Source organism: Leucoraja erinacea, chromosome 1, assembly GCF_028641065.1.
Source record: "Leucoraja erinacea ecotype New England chromosome 1, Leri_hhj_1, whole genome shotgun sequence".
Lineage (NCBI taxonomy): Eukaryota > Metazoa > Chordata > Chondrichthyes > Rajiformes > Rajidae > Leucoraja > Leucoraja erinaceus.
In genome coordinates, this window is record NC_073377.1 from 62,902,623 (window position 1) to 62,917,998 (window position 15,376).

The following is a 15,376-nucleotide window of genomic DNA, read 5'->3' on the forward strand; positions in this document are numbered from 1 at the left end:
TTAGTTTATTATCACGTGTACCAAGGTACAGTGATTTTGTGATGCGTGATGCATTTTTGATGCAATTTTTGATACTTTCATTGGGTGCCCATCAGTCAGCGGAAGGACAATGCATGGAAGGTTAATTGGCTTTGGTAAAATTGTCCTGAGTGTGTAGTATAGTGCTAGTGTACAGGACGACTCTGGTCAGCGTGGACTCGTTGGGCCAAAGGGCCTGTTTCCACACTTCATCTCTAAAGTCTAAAAGTAAAGACTCTATCTTATCTGCTTGAAACATTTCACACTTAAACTGCTACTTAAGTGCGATAACTTACTACAAAAGTAATCGGTTGCACCAACAATATTCCCCACACACACAGCTGCGGAGGTAATCGACAGTTTGCTTGTATTTTTTGCAATCGTGGTAGAAGGAGGAATCTGAGCCAGGCCATCTGAAGAACTCGGGTGACTGACACTTCTTTTTATTTTTCCATGGGCTCTTCAATGACCACCTGAATCAGAGTTTGGCCGGGTCCCATCCACAAGTCGTAACTCCCACGGTGCTGTGTTGGAATGCCAGCCTGAGATGAGAGCAGAAACACTGCCATGGTACTTGAACCCATGACCCCGGGATTATTTTTGGAATCCTTGCCGAAGTCTGCTGGTTTTTCAGTCACACATAACTCCCGAGTACTCAAGGACTCTGCATTTTTTCTGAATCCATTTGAAAAAAAATTTTTGTATCCAAAATTTTACATGATCACTTAAGATGTCAGTGAGGGGAGTGCTTTTCAAAATGTTTTCAGTGCTGAGAGAGTTAAGTACCATGCAACGGTTTCAGGCCAAGAGCGCTGATCAAATGTTTGATGTCTGTTAAAGGCAAAGTGATAGCATATGTGCAAGTTCACCCACAAAAAAAAAATTAATGTAGAATAATGTTAACCAATTTAAGTGTATGGGAATCCCACATCTGTGAATACATTATGGCTTCTGTTTTACAACAGATAATGGTACAGGGTTGCACCTCTGTCTTCCTTTTAAGCAGCTGGTGGTCAGACCTCCTGTCCGTACACTGTTGGCTATCCTGTAGCCCTGTAGTTAATCACAGCCTGCCCATACTGTGGAAGGGCTCCATAAGGCACTGGAGCAAAATTAGGCCATTCGGCCCATTGGCTCCTCCATTTGATCCCCCTTAACCCCATTCTCCTTCTTTCGCCCCAAAACATTCAGCACCATTACTAATCAAGAACTTTCCATATCTGCTTTAAAAGTACCCATTTACTTGGCCTCCAGAGCCATCTGTGGCATGAATTCCGCAGATTGACCACCCTCTGGCTAAAAAAAGCCCTCCTCATCTCCATTCCAAAGGTACGTCCTTGTATTCTGAGTCAATGGCCCCCGGTTCTAGACTCTCTCACTAATGGAAACATCTTCTCCACATACTAGGCCTTTCATTATTCATCTAATGTGGTGATGCTACTTATGAAGAAATTAGTGGATAGAATTAACTTCTTCCTCAACCTAAATTGCTTATTAGAGAGAGTCTGTTCGGTTTTCATCCCTTGCATTCTATTCTTGACTCTCACCAGGATACACCACTCCCAATAGCTCCAATGTTATATCTTGCACCAAATGTTATCCCCTTTATCCTGTATTTGTGCACTGTGGATGCATAGTCTTTCCTTTGACTAAATAGCACACAAACAAAAGCTTTTCACTGTACCACCCCTTGGTTAGAGTGCTAACTAGTACTAGGGTGAATGTTAGAATTGCTGCCTTGCAGTGCCAGAGACCTGGATTTGATCGTAACTGTACAGAGTTTGTACATTCTCCCAGTGACTGCGTAGGTTTTCTCTGCCTCCTCCAGTTTCCTCCCACACTCTGAAGAAGTACAGGTTCTAGAAATTGTAAATTGTCCCTAGTGTGTAGGATAGTGCTAGTGTACGAAGTGATCGTTGGTCAGCTCGAACTCAATGGGCCGAAGGGCCTGTTTCCACACTGTATCCCTAAATACTAAACTAAACTAAATAAAAGTTGTCCAATTCCTCATCTGGATTCTCCCTGCAAAAATCTCAAATGTGTTGACATTTTAAGACTATAGAACTTTTGAGAATTTGCACAATAGTTTCCTCATTTAATGAACTCTCATATACATGCTCTTGGCAGAGAATAATGATCAGGAAATAAAACAATATATAATTCCTTCTTTTAGGTCTCCTTAACTTGGTGATCCTGAAGTCAAATTTGATATTTCTACTGTTCCCCTTGCTGAGACCAGTTAACTCGGCACAAATGCAAGATCTTTAAATCTTCTGGTCTTAAGAGAAAGCACTGATTTTTCTTGAGCACATGGCCCTTCATATAACCAAAAAATTCAGCTTCAGCATGTGTCACCATCAGGAGAGTATATCTCCATTTTGAGTTACCGACATGAAATTCACCTACATTCAGTGGATTGAAGGGCCTATTCATTACAATAACATAACCCTCTTTGATTGTATGACTTTAAGACCAGGAGCACTATAGCAGTGGCTGAGTTCAGGCCAAAAGAATGAGAAGACCAAGCATTTCTTCTATCTATTAGGCAATGAAAGAGAAACATCTCCTTTCCACACACTTTAAAATGCAGATATCAAAGTCCACATTCGTTGAACTTAATTTCTTAAAATTATTGGACATCTGCTAAACCATCAGTGGTTTCTGGTTTACGTTCTTTTTTTTAAACAAAAGACGCAATGGTCGAGAAATGCCACTGTGGGACACTGACAGGAAAACATTTACTGCGCATAGTCCTCATCATGCCAAAAGAACACTCCCTTTAATTCCATGTGCAAGCCATTCACCATTTGCACAAACTTTCACTGAACCTTCTTCAGGTTTGCACAAATATATTTATGCAACAAAGAAAGATCACAATTTGATTCAAAGCGACTTGTTCTATTCAAAGCTACATGACGTAATATTGAAAAACAATATGCTTCAATTAAAGTTGCCAAAACCTAGACTGTTTACTGCCCAGATTCATAGTTAAAAATCAGCAGTTAATCCTTTGGTTAAACTTCCAAGCATATTTAAAAATCAGTCCATGCCTACTGAAACCTCACGCCGTTGGTTTCTTATTTTTCCACATTTACATGTTTCTTCCATCTCCTTCCCATCCTTTGGCCAGATCAGTTAGGTGCCAAAGCAGGGACTAGGCCTCTCTGCTTGTTTGTCCTAGTCCAGTATCAACGTTGTTCTTGGCTGTCAAGCAAGGCCGAAAGGAGCAGCAAATGGAGACTCTCCGTTTATATTTTCCTCTGTTTTCAAGAGATGCCAATCTTCCCTTGGAATTATTCCTCACTGGCACGGCTGAGAACAGGGACACCACACAATGGAAGATTGATGTGTACTTCCGAGTGGCAATGCCATATGCTTATCAGTTTCATTTTTTAAAACAACTAATTTGTATCGGCTGATGTCTACCATTTGCAAAAGTGGTCGCCAAACACTACATTATCCAACTTTCTGCACAAACATACAGGGTTTTGTTTATTTTTTAAAAACTGTAATAAGTTTTTTATTTAAAAAAAACTTTTAATTCATGTGTTTTAAAATTGGTTTATTCAAGGATGTCAAGAAGAAGAATTCCAGAGGTTTCTTCTAATGGGGCTGCAATTAATTTCAATTTATGGCATTAGCTTCGTCAATAAAAAAAAAAACATTATTCAGTATGTTCCTATATATAGATATACTTATCTAACTGAGAATCTGTCTTGCTTTCATGCAGTTGTTTTTAATGGAACCAACATCAGGCAATAAATGTTTCCACACATCCCTCTTTAATGCTATTTTGTGTTTTGGGAGTTAAGGGATTTAAGGCAAGAAAAACATCACTTCGACAAAATCAATTATGAAAAGATATGTGTTAGAAAATTCTTCTGGCAAAAAGTAATTTTATAATATGAAGGTGGAAACACAGAAGTAGATTTTCCAAAAATAAAAATTGAGGCAGATATTCTGAAAAAAAAACGTGGACCAAGTGAAATCAATACTTTAGAGAACTAGAATGTCAAATTAATAAAAGTTTTCATAAATCGCACCAATCAACATAGCACTCCTTTTTGTGAAAAAGGTCAATGCAAATTGTGTTGGCTGGGCAAACAAAAGCCTGCATAATCCTTATGGAATTTATACATGCGTGATCTGTGAGTTGTATGGTTTTGGCATTTGCCATCCACCCCCTCCCCATCAGAAGTGATTCAAGTCCCACAGGATTGGTTACATTTCTCATGCATCCCTTCATTTTGAAATATCAGTCTTGTGAACAGGAAGTAAGAAAAAGAACACGAGTTAAAATAACGCTGATCAAGTTGAGCTGAGCTCTGCACCATTGAGAATGTCTGTTGAGATTTATCTTTTATACTTTTTCCATTCTCTCTTCAGATGATAAAGTTTTAGTAATGTTCTGGTCTACAGCCATGCATACCAGCTAGAGAGCCAGCTTGTTTGGAAATGTTGGCATGGCCTAAAAGAATGTGTATTCATTTTTAATATCCTTGCTTATATTAGATACGTTCCTGTATAAACGTATCCTTCCACATTCTCACAAAATGTTCGTGGATTGTCTCACGTACTTACTTATATTTTGTTTTCTATCCATACGATTTCTAACCAGAGACTCCAGGTGAATCCAAATGTTTCCAATGAATTTAATCTTAAGGAGCTAAATGGTTATCCATATTACATCTAATAACAGGATAATAATTACCCTGTAATTAGAGTCATAGAGTCATAGAGTGCCACAGTGTGGAATCAGGCCCTTCGGCCCAACTTGCCCACACTGGCCAACAAAGTCCCAGCTACACTAGTCCCACCTGTATGCGTTTGGTCCATATCCCTCCAAACTTGTCCTACCCATGTAATCCATTCAAATTGTTCCCAGTTTAAGTTGCCAGGGAAGAAAGCAATCTATTTTTCTACTGATTTGAATATGTGATGGCCAAAGGACGAGATTATCTGTCCCAAAGTCAGACATTCATTCCCATCAGAATGCAAAGTTACATGCAATAAATCTGATCATTGTGTGTTTGTACTAACAAACATTTTTCATAAAAACTCTGTGATTAAACTTGAAGAAATGAAACCTTACCCAAAGTAGTGTACTCTTATTGCACCCCTGACTCTTGTTACACCCTGAGATGGACTTACATACTCTAGGCCCCTTAGCTACATGTGAGGTACCGAATGGGTATATGATGGCTAATATCATGCCTTTATTTAAGAGGAGCTCCAATGACAAGAGCTCGGCCGGCACTGTGGTGCAGCAATAGTTGCTGCCTTGCAGCACCAAACACCTGGGTTCGATCCTGACAATGGATGCTGTCTGTACGGAGTTTGTACGTTTTCCCGGTAACCTGAGTGAGTTTTCTCCAGGAGCTCCGGTTTCTTCCCATACTCCAAAGACATACAGGTTGTAGGCTAATTGGCTTGATAAAATTGTAAATTCCACCTGTGTGTGTAGGATAATGCTAATGTGCAGGGATCGCTGATCGGCACAGCCATGGTGGGCTGAAGGGCCTGTTTCTGTGCTGCATGTCTAAACTAAACTAAACTAGACAAATCGGGGAATGACAGGTCAGTGAGCCTAACATCAATGGTTAGAAAGTTACTGGAACTGCATGTCTAAAATTAAACTAAACTAGACAAAAATCGGGGAATGACAGGTCAGTGAGCCTAACATCAGTGGTTAGAAAGTTACTGGAACAGATTCTGAGAGATAGGTTCTATCAGTATTTGGAGAGACAAGATAAGTATAATAAGCACTATTATTTGTCATTTATATTCATGGCTTTGATGAGATTGTAGGTGATATGGTTAGTTGGTTTGCGAATTACACTAAAATTGGTGGTGTGTTGGACAGTGAAAAAAGTTGTTTAAGATTACAACTCATTCCACACTCAGAAGTGGTAGAGGAAGATACAATGACAATATTGAAAATACATTTTATAGAAATTCATAGATAGGAAAGGTTTAAAGGGATTATGGGCCAAACAGAGGAAAGTGGAACTAGCTCAGTAGACCACTTGGTCACCATGCTGGAGTATGGAGACAGGCAGCATCTTTGGAGAGGAGGAATTGGTGATGCTATGGGTCGAGACCCTTCTTCATCATGGGTGGATTGGGCAAAGAGGCCTGTTTTTGTGCTGTATTACTCAATGTACAATAGTTGGCATGAACATGATGGGCTAAAGGATCAGTTTATGTACAACCCATGACTCCAGCTGGCATATCTTCCAATCCAATCTATATGTATTTAGTTTCTCGCTCACTCTCACTCACATTTCCTTTCGATAACAGTCAATAAACTGATGTGGGTGTGAAGGATTGATACTTAAACATAATTTCAAGTGCTGCCATTACTCAGAGGGAGAACCTAAACAGCCAGATGTTTTACAGGTGTTTCTAATCACCTCTGTTTGCTTTGTTGTCCCCTTCTCCTAGCTAACAATGATCAATGCTACATTTTCCTTGAACTTCATCTCTTTTGATGTTCCACACACTTTACCCTGCTTTATCTCTGTGCCTCCCTCTCCCCTGACTCTCAGCCTGAAGAAGGGTCTTGACCCAAAACATCACCTATTCCTTCTATCCAGAGATTCTGCCTGTCCCACTGAGCTATTCCAGCATTTTACATAGAAACATAGAAATTAGGTGCAGGAGTAGGCCATTCGGCCCTTCGAGCCTGCACCGCAATTCAATATGATCATGGCTGATCATCCACTCAGTATCCCGTACCTGCCTTCTCTCCATACCCTCTGATCCCTTTAGCCACAAGGGCCACATTTAACTCCCTCTTAAATATAGCCAATGCTCCTGTCATTTATGACCTTCACTGTACCTCGGTACTCATGACAATAAACTAAACTGAACTGAGCATCATTTCCTGTACTACTGCTGTTCAGAGACAGAGCTTAAGCAGCCAGAGTGAATATTGCTTATTACGCAGCTTTCCAGATGCTTTTAGCAACATACTCAGCCTCAAATCAAAATCAGGAGCTGAAACAACATTGTAAACAATCAGTCAACCATCAAGGATAGGTATTGAAAATATCAATTCCTATTGGATGTCATGGCCAGCAATGCAATTAGGAGCTGTCAGAAACTGTCAGAAGCTGATTTGTTTTTTTCCGCTGAGATTTTTTGTAACTTCTGCCATTCCTCATTTACCTTTTTTTCCCCCACCAGTTACTCTATTTTGGCTGCACAGGGGGTAGAGAACAGGGAATCACTGGGGCCTTTTGCAGATGCCAGTTGTTGACTAAAGTTGCTGACAGGGGTCAGTGTTTGCAAAACAAAATGGTCTTGATATGTATTGGTTTCTATTGGTATTGGTTTATTATTGTCACGTGTACCGAGCTACTATCTTTGATCAGACTTTACTGTACTGCATCTTGCACTAAACATTATTCATGTAATTCCCTTTATCATGTAGTTGTACACTGTGGATGGCTCGAGTGTAATAATGTGTTGTCCCTCCGCCATAGACTGGTTAGCATGCAATAAAAGCTTTTCACTGTACTTCGGTACATGTGACAATAAACTAAACTACAGTGAAGCCACAAATCAGTGCAACATCTAGAGCAGGGAGAAAAATACCAGAGTGCAGGATATAATATTTCAGCATTGTAAAGTTACAGCTTCAGAGAAAATGTCAATGTATGCAATGAAGTAGCTTGGAAAATTGGCACCACACTCTAGCTGATGGGAAGACCAACGTAATGGGCATTTATGAAGACTTCCACCCTTCAGCAAGCAGCAAGCAACCAAATGCATAATAACAGATAATTGCAAAGCATTATATATAATAAGGGATAATATGTGACTTGGTGCATAAGAATAGAACAAAATTACAAGAGATTTTGTAAAGTCAACATTAAATATGTTGAACTAATGTGGAATGGTATCAAACAATGCCAACAGAAGATTGAACGAATGCCAACAGAAGTATTCTCACGGCAAGTAACCGCAAGCACTGTACCGCTCCTGGTGAATGTCACTGATGGAGACATACAATTGTTGGAGGCACTGAGGAGAAAGGCTGTGAAGGTGTCTGAGTTTACAACATGAGAGGAAGCCTGGAAAGCAGGCCTCCGGGCATTGATGTTTCTTCATAACGGATGATAATTATGGGAATTGAAAGGCAAACCAAGAAAATTATTGTAATTAATTGGGAAGAAGTGGGGGAGCACACACAGGTTTTGATGACTGAGGGGTAATTCTGGAACTAGAAGAATAATGATTGTGAGATAGAAACATAGAAAATAGGTGCAGGAGTAGGCCATTCGGCCCGTTGAGCCTGCACCGCCATTCGATAGCTGGTGACATCAATGGCCATTCATGATCACCCAACTCGGTATCCTGTACCTGCCTTCTCTCCATACCCCCTGATCCCTTTAGCCACAAGGACCACATCTAACTCCCTCTTAAATACAGCCAATGAACGGGCCTCAACTATCTTCTGTGGCAGAGAATTCCACAGATTCACCACTCTCTGTGTAAAAAATTATTTTCTCATCTCAGTCCTAAAAGATGATTTTCTCATCTCTTATCCTTAAACTGTGTCCCCTAGTTCTGGACTTCCCCAACGTCGGGAATAATTTTCCTGCATCTAGCCTGTCCAACCCCTTAAGATATTCTGACTCCATAGAAAAATGTACCTTTTCCCCCCAACTGCTCATTTTGCTCATTTGTGCCTATTTGTGGTATGAAGTCATGTTATTAGGAAGATAGATACAAAGTCCAAGTGTAACTCAGCAGGGAAGGTAGTATCTCTGGAAAAAAAGAATGGGTGATGTTTCAGGTTGGGACCTTCAGTCTGCAGAAGGGATGCTGTCTGACCCACTGAGTTACTTCAGCATTTTGTATCTCTTGGTTATATACCAGCATCTGCAGTTCCTTTCTTTACATACTAGGAATTTGGATGGAAATAGTCATTGGAACGCACTTTTACAAAGAAAGCAGTCTATTGATTCCCCAGCATAAGTTTGAATCTAAGTCAAAGCTCAAAAATGATAAAATAGTGAATCACTACACTGATTCATTTCTCAATGTACATTATCATTGTTCTTATTTATTCTTGATGTGTTAATCACATTGACAAACCTTCACCAATTGCTACTTCTTAACAAAATGATGATGAGACATTTTTGAAGTGTTGCGGTTCTTGTGTTGAGGGATACACATTGAGCTAATGTGGTTCTTTAAGTAACTAATTAAATCTCAGAATCATAGAATTATATGGCAGAGAAACAAGACCTTCAGCCCAACTCGTCCATGCCAGCATGGATAACAATTCCACTAACAAGTGTACTACTTTTATCCTTCTGACTTTTTTTTTTAATCCATTCCAATGAAGACTAAGTATTCCAAGAATTTCAAACTTAACTTAGAGGAAATTTCATCAAATGCCTTTTGGAAGGAAGGTAGATAGATAGATAGCCTTTTATTGTCATTCAGACCGAAGTCTGAACGAAATTGCAGCAGTCATACATATAATACAATACAATAAAACAACAATAAACACATATTAACATCCACCACAGTGAGTCCACCCAGCATCTCCTCACTGTGATGGAGGCAAAAGTCTTAGGTCTGCAGTCTCTTCCCTCCTCTTCTCCCTCTGCGCTGGGGTGATACCCCCCGGGCGATGTTAAAAACAGTCCCGCGGTGTTTGAGGCCGGGGTGGTTGAAGCTGCCGCCCACCAGTCCTGCAGACGCAGCCGCTGGCCCGCGGCCGAACCCCGGACTCAGGCCACCACCGCCAGAACACCGTCCCAGCCACCCTCACGTGAGTACTGCACCGTCTTCAGCCTCGGGCTGGGCCGCCCCGACATGGGCACCGAACCTCCCCCGGACCGGGCCGCCCCGACTTGGGCGTCGCTTCTTCCCTGGGCTGGGCTGCCCCGACTTGGGCGTCGCTTCTTCCCCGGGCTGGGCTGCCCCGACTTGGGCGCGCTTCTTCCACCGAAGGTAATGCCATAATGTAGGGTTCTCCAAAGAAATTAAAGAATTTGGTCAGGTCATGTCCTGCCCCTTCTCTGCATTGTTGAGATCCAATAACAGTTACTTTTTTCATGCTTTAACATAGTGAAACATTCCAAGGTAATTCTTGCATTACATTTGTCACAGTAATATTTCTGGCGAAAAATATCTCAAGAAATGTTCAAATTTCATTTTCAAGGGTAAAACAAATGTTGCTATTCACGTACATTGGAAAGCAATGTGAAAATTGTAGGGAATTTTAGTCAGCTGGATCCTAAAATTGGTTGAATGATAGTTGATGTCACTTAAAGCTTATTTGGTTGATGTCACGAGCTATAAGTAAGCACAGAAAACTGGCCATTTACAATTAAGGCAGGAAATGCAACTTCCCTAAAAACTTACTTGTCTATCTTCTGGATACTAACTGAATTTTGCATATATGCATATGTTTTTTTTAAACATAAGTTCAAGAAAGGTATTTTCAATAGTCCACGAACGTGAATGCTTCATTAAATTCATATTATCTTGTCTGGGAGACACAAGAGACTTGAGGCTGCTGTAACCTGGAGTAACAAACAATATTTTGGAAACTCTCGGTGGGTCGAGCATCATCTGTGGGGGGAGTAAAGGAATCGCAGTGCTCCCGATGTGGCCTCCTGTACATCGGTGAGACCAAGCAGAGGTATTCCTAGGTGATCGTTCTGCAGTGGGAATTGCGAGTTCTCAATTGTGTGCCATTTCTGCTCCCTTCCGCATCCTTACACCAATCTGTCCATTCGTGGCTTTCTTCCCTGCCAGGGTACGGCTCAATGCAAACCTAACGAACAGCACCTCGTATTCAGACTGTGTAGTCTATAACGCACTGGTCTGAATTCACCAGTTCCAGGTAACCCGTATCTCTTGTGGTTCCCCACACTCTCTCTCCCTCTTCCGATCCACCTCCAGTCCTCTCATTTTTGTCCCCCTCCTCATACTCTCCTTCCTGTCTCCTATCAATCATCCCCCCCCCCCCCCCCCCCCACACACCTCCAAGTTCTATCCATCTACTATGCAAACATTTCACCCAAAAATACACCCTCCTTGTTCTGGTTCCATTCATCCTTCACCTCTCCCCTAATGGTTGGCATCACAACCTTCTTTATTTATCAAATTCCAGTCTTGGTAACTATTGTGTTCCTGCTTATTGCCTTCCTAGCTGTCTGCACCTTCACCCTCCTCTTCTCCCCCTCCCACCCACTTGGCTACATCTGCTTTTTTTTGTCTGCCTCCACTAAAGGGGCTGTCCCACTGCGGCGACCTAATCCGCGAGTTCAGAAGAGTGTCTTCGACCTTCAAGCTTGAGTGCACTCGCCTGAAACACCTCGACCTGGATCGACCGACCGACACACACACACACACACACACACACACACACACACACACACACACACACACACACACACACACACACACACACACACACACACACACACACACACACACACACACACACACACACACACATCGCAAAGGCGGGGGTCAGGGAAAGCGGGGGAGCGCTGTCTGGGGTGGGGGAGATGGGGGGAGGAGGAGTGGAGACACTTTTAAGAAGTCAGACAAAAGTTTAGCAGGCATTTTGCCTACCGGTCGATTTTCCTTGGTCCTGAAAACTCCAATGAGCCAATTAAAATGCCTGGTCAGCGAAGGAGATTGCCTACGGCTGCTCTCGACTGCCTGTAACTAAATAGCGACCCCACTCCACTGCACTACAAGTTAAAAAGAACCATGCCGACCAAATTGTACTCGCAGAAAAATTATCAACATGCTGTAAAATTTTCCGCGACCTAGCTGAGGCTGCGAGTATGCGGGAACTGCCCTCGAGCTTGAAGGAGAGTTCCAGTTCCTTGTAGGACCTCCTAGGACCACGTGTCGACCATGCTGTAAGTTTGAGTCGAGGGCAAACTTTTCTAAACTCGCAGATTACGTCGCCGCAGTGGGACAGCCCTTTAACCATCCACCTGCTTCTCTCTCTCTCCTTAAACCACCCTTACCGCTCCCTTACCTTGCTCTTTCTGCCCATCATCCAGCTCCTCTCAACCACCAAGCAATCATCTCCTGGCCTCTGCCTAACCACCCTCTCTCCTCATTATTCCAGCCCCCCTCCCTCCCCATCCTCAATTCAGATGCAGGGTTTCAGCATGAAGTATAAACAATGTATTTCCCACTCATCCCTCCCATAGATACTACTTGACCTGTTTAGTTCCTCCATTATTTTATGTGTTTTTTTTAAGTAGGGTGGATAAGGAATATGGAGTGTGATGGGATGTTATATTTATCTGTTTAGCATGGGTTTAAAATAGTTATTTAACTGTACATGGAACTGAGCATAAGAAACTAATATTGGCAATGATATTTCTCATTCATTTGTAATACCAAGTAAAAAATATTAAACTAGAATAACTACACATTTTAAAATACTTATTTCTTAATTACATGTGACCACGTCTCCAGCAATAAAATCCACATGTAATATCTAGACTACATTCTCCCCAAATCAAATGTTTTATGGATAAATAACTCTTGAGGGAAACTTCAAGATGGTAATCTTCACATATATTGCATATATACCATTTAGAATTCAAAACATGTTTTTGAGAAATCAGAAAATAACAGTGGTGAGCAAAAATATGGTTGCAATCCACGTGTGCGTTACGATATAGTACTAATGCTATTTGTTTGAGACTTTGCAACTAATTATGTAGCAATTTTCAACTTTTCTCAGTCACGTTCATTTAAGTGCAAATAGGTTCTTTCTGGAAATGCATTCAAAATAATGTTTTCTTCATACTTAAATGTTAAATGCTAACATTCTGGAATTGACAACGAAAGTCAAGAGACTTTCATCTTGTGGGTTGAAAGTCTTGAGATTCGTACACAAATTTTATAAGAGGCAATGTTTAGCATGTTACTATGAAGAAAACGATCTTGGCAGGCAACATTGAGCTTTATCAGTGTAGACATATTTATCAGGCCTCTAAAACCATTCTTTTCTTTATAATACAGATTCTGTTAACATGGCGTTGAAGAACAGAAAACTTCAAATGGAGGGAGTCAATGGATCTCCCTGATTTTTTTTCCGTAGACTGAAGTACGCCTAGAAAAATCTGTAACTGGATTGTGATGACGTCTTTAGCTAATAAGAAAAGAAGCTGGGAAGACCATGTGACTAAATGGCCAGGATTTTCATTTGATTCTGTTAATTCTCGTGCAGACTGTTGTCATGGACTTGTGGCTGATAATCTAAAACCAAGTATGGAGAGCAATGAAATATCAAAACCAGACAAGGAGGAGAGGTTTTCCAGCATATCTTTACCAGAATGTTATCATAATTCTAATCTGTTTGGCCTTCAATCAAAGCAACTGTGTGGGCATAGAAGAGAAGTGGATGAAAATGATAACCATGAAAGTGAGGAGTACATCTTCTCATTAGAAGCGAGCACAGAGACTCTAGTCCATGTATCTGATGAAAACTCCGACCTCAGTTGTGAGGATGATAACAATGAGGGAGAAGGAAAGACCTCGGGGACTGAACAAGTTCCTACCAAGACTTCACCATTCAAAGAGATTGAACAAGTGACCAAGAATATTTCAGAGAATTCTGGAATTGGCAACGAGCCCAATTTTGATTCGGTTCCCGAGGAAGGCACACATTGTGATGTGAAAACAAGTCAGCCTGAGCACCTGGAACCTTCAGAGCTATTAGTTCAGAGGAATTTATCGAAAAATTACCTGGATAAGGGTTTGGATGCAAGTATTCCAGCGGAAGAGCTTGTCCACACTGCAGTTGTTGCACAGCAGCGTAGGAAACATGAAGTGCTGAAAGATGAATACAATGGGGAGGAATCTAACGTTGCAGACGAATTATCACCTCATTCATGTCCTGCCGTTAACGGTAGCGACCAAACGACAGAGGTTGTCCCTGTGAATGGTAGTGCTGAATCACAGCCATGTTCTGTGGAGATTTTGGATCAACCCTTTCTGGAGGAAAGCACTCTGGAAGCTGGACATGCTGAGAATGGTTCAGATATTGGAAATACTACTGCAAATGTCTCAAAGCAAACACCCCAAATATTAAATCCACAGGAAAATACAAATAATTATAATTCTCCAGATTGCCCCATAAAGCTCCGAAAAAGAAAGGTAAGAAATTAACTCTTCTAACTTACTTGTTGACTTGTTGATTGACTATTACTTTAAATAATTTTTAATATTTTGGTATTTAGCTATCTATGTTGCCTTATTTATTGCACGGTTGATCAGATATAAGGTTTGAGGTTATACAAGAAAGGAAATTGTTCATTCACCATGTGTACATTATGATAAGAGACCACATATTGGGGCTAATATTAACTTTGGGAGATGGGGTAACACCCATGTTATTGAATTGGTTCCTGCATCTGATTGTCAATAGCATTGGTTGCTATGGAAGCAAAAACTGATGACTGTGAGGATGCTTGGCTGATTCAAAGTTATCCAATTTACATCAAAGTTAACTTATTGTGAAAATTTGTCTGGATCAGTCTCTGCGTGTGCTAGTTTTATTCCAACGGTGATATGATTGGAACTCTGGAGCTATATCAGATGGAATGTACGAAAATGGCCTAGCTAAGGACATAAAGTAAAGTTCTCTCTGGTACTTTGATCACTGGTCCTCAATGTCAGAGTTTGATGCACTCAGGGTTGGTCACATAGGAGTACAACAAATCTTCATCCTGCTATGACATAAAGTAAATCTCATTTCTAAGACCCAGAAATGGAACAACTGCCTGACCAGCAGTTTCTATTCAAAACACAATGTTTGGAGTAATGCAGGCATCACAAATACAACCTGTCCTGCTAGGTTACTCCAGCACTTTGTGCTTTGCTAATGATTCCAGCATCTGCAGTCCGTTGTGTCTTTGTTAGGATTTTCTGTTTTTATTATTTCAAATTTGTAGTATTTTGCTATTGCATATTTCATTGCTGCCTTGCTAATTACATTTCTATCATTCAACTTCCAGCCCAAAATATACAGCTGATAATACTGCTGTAAAACGTATTATGATGGGGAGAAGGCAGGAATGGGGTACTGATTGTGGATGATCAGCCATGATCACATTGAATGGCGGTGCTGGCTCGAAGGGCCGACTACTCCTGCACCTATTGTCTATTGTATTATAATGTGTGAAGTTCTTTGAATACACACATATATTCAAATATTCCTATTTAAATATTTAGTTTAATTTAGACCTTATTTCTGCACTCTCACTTCTTTATTCATGCAATAGATTATTCTCTTTAAAACCTGTGTCATCTTTGGACTTTCTATTCTGTACAATTTCACAGTCTGTAACAA

The 15,376-nt window shown here is 40.9% G+C and overlaps 1 protein-coding gene across 2 annotated transcripts in view; it reads left to right on the forward strand.

Annotated features, from left to right (window-relative positions):
• dlc1 (DLC1 Rho GTPase activating protein) overlaps window positions 1-15,376 on the forward strand; it is a 423,144-nt gene that overhangs the window by 7,266 nt on the left and 400,502 nt on the right. For both annotated transcript variants that reach the window (XM_055635599.1, XM_055635607.1), the window contains exon 2: window positions 13,045-14,181. In XM_055635599.1, coding sequence (XP_055491574.1) covers window positions 13,162-14,181 — 1,020 coding nt within the window. In that variant the 5' untranslated portion in view covers window positions 13,045-13,161. The remainder of the gene's footprint in view (window positions 1-13,044; window positions 14,182-15,376) is intronic.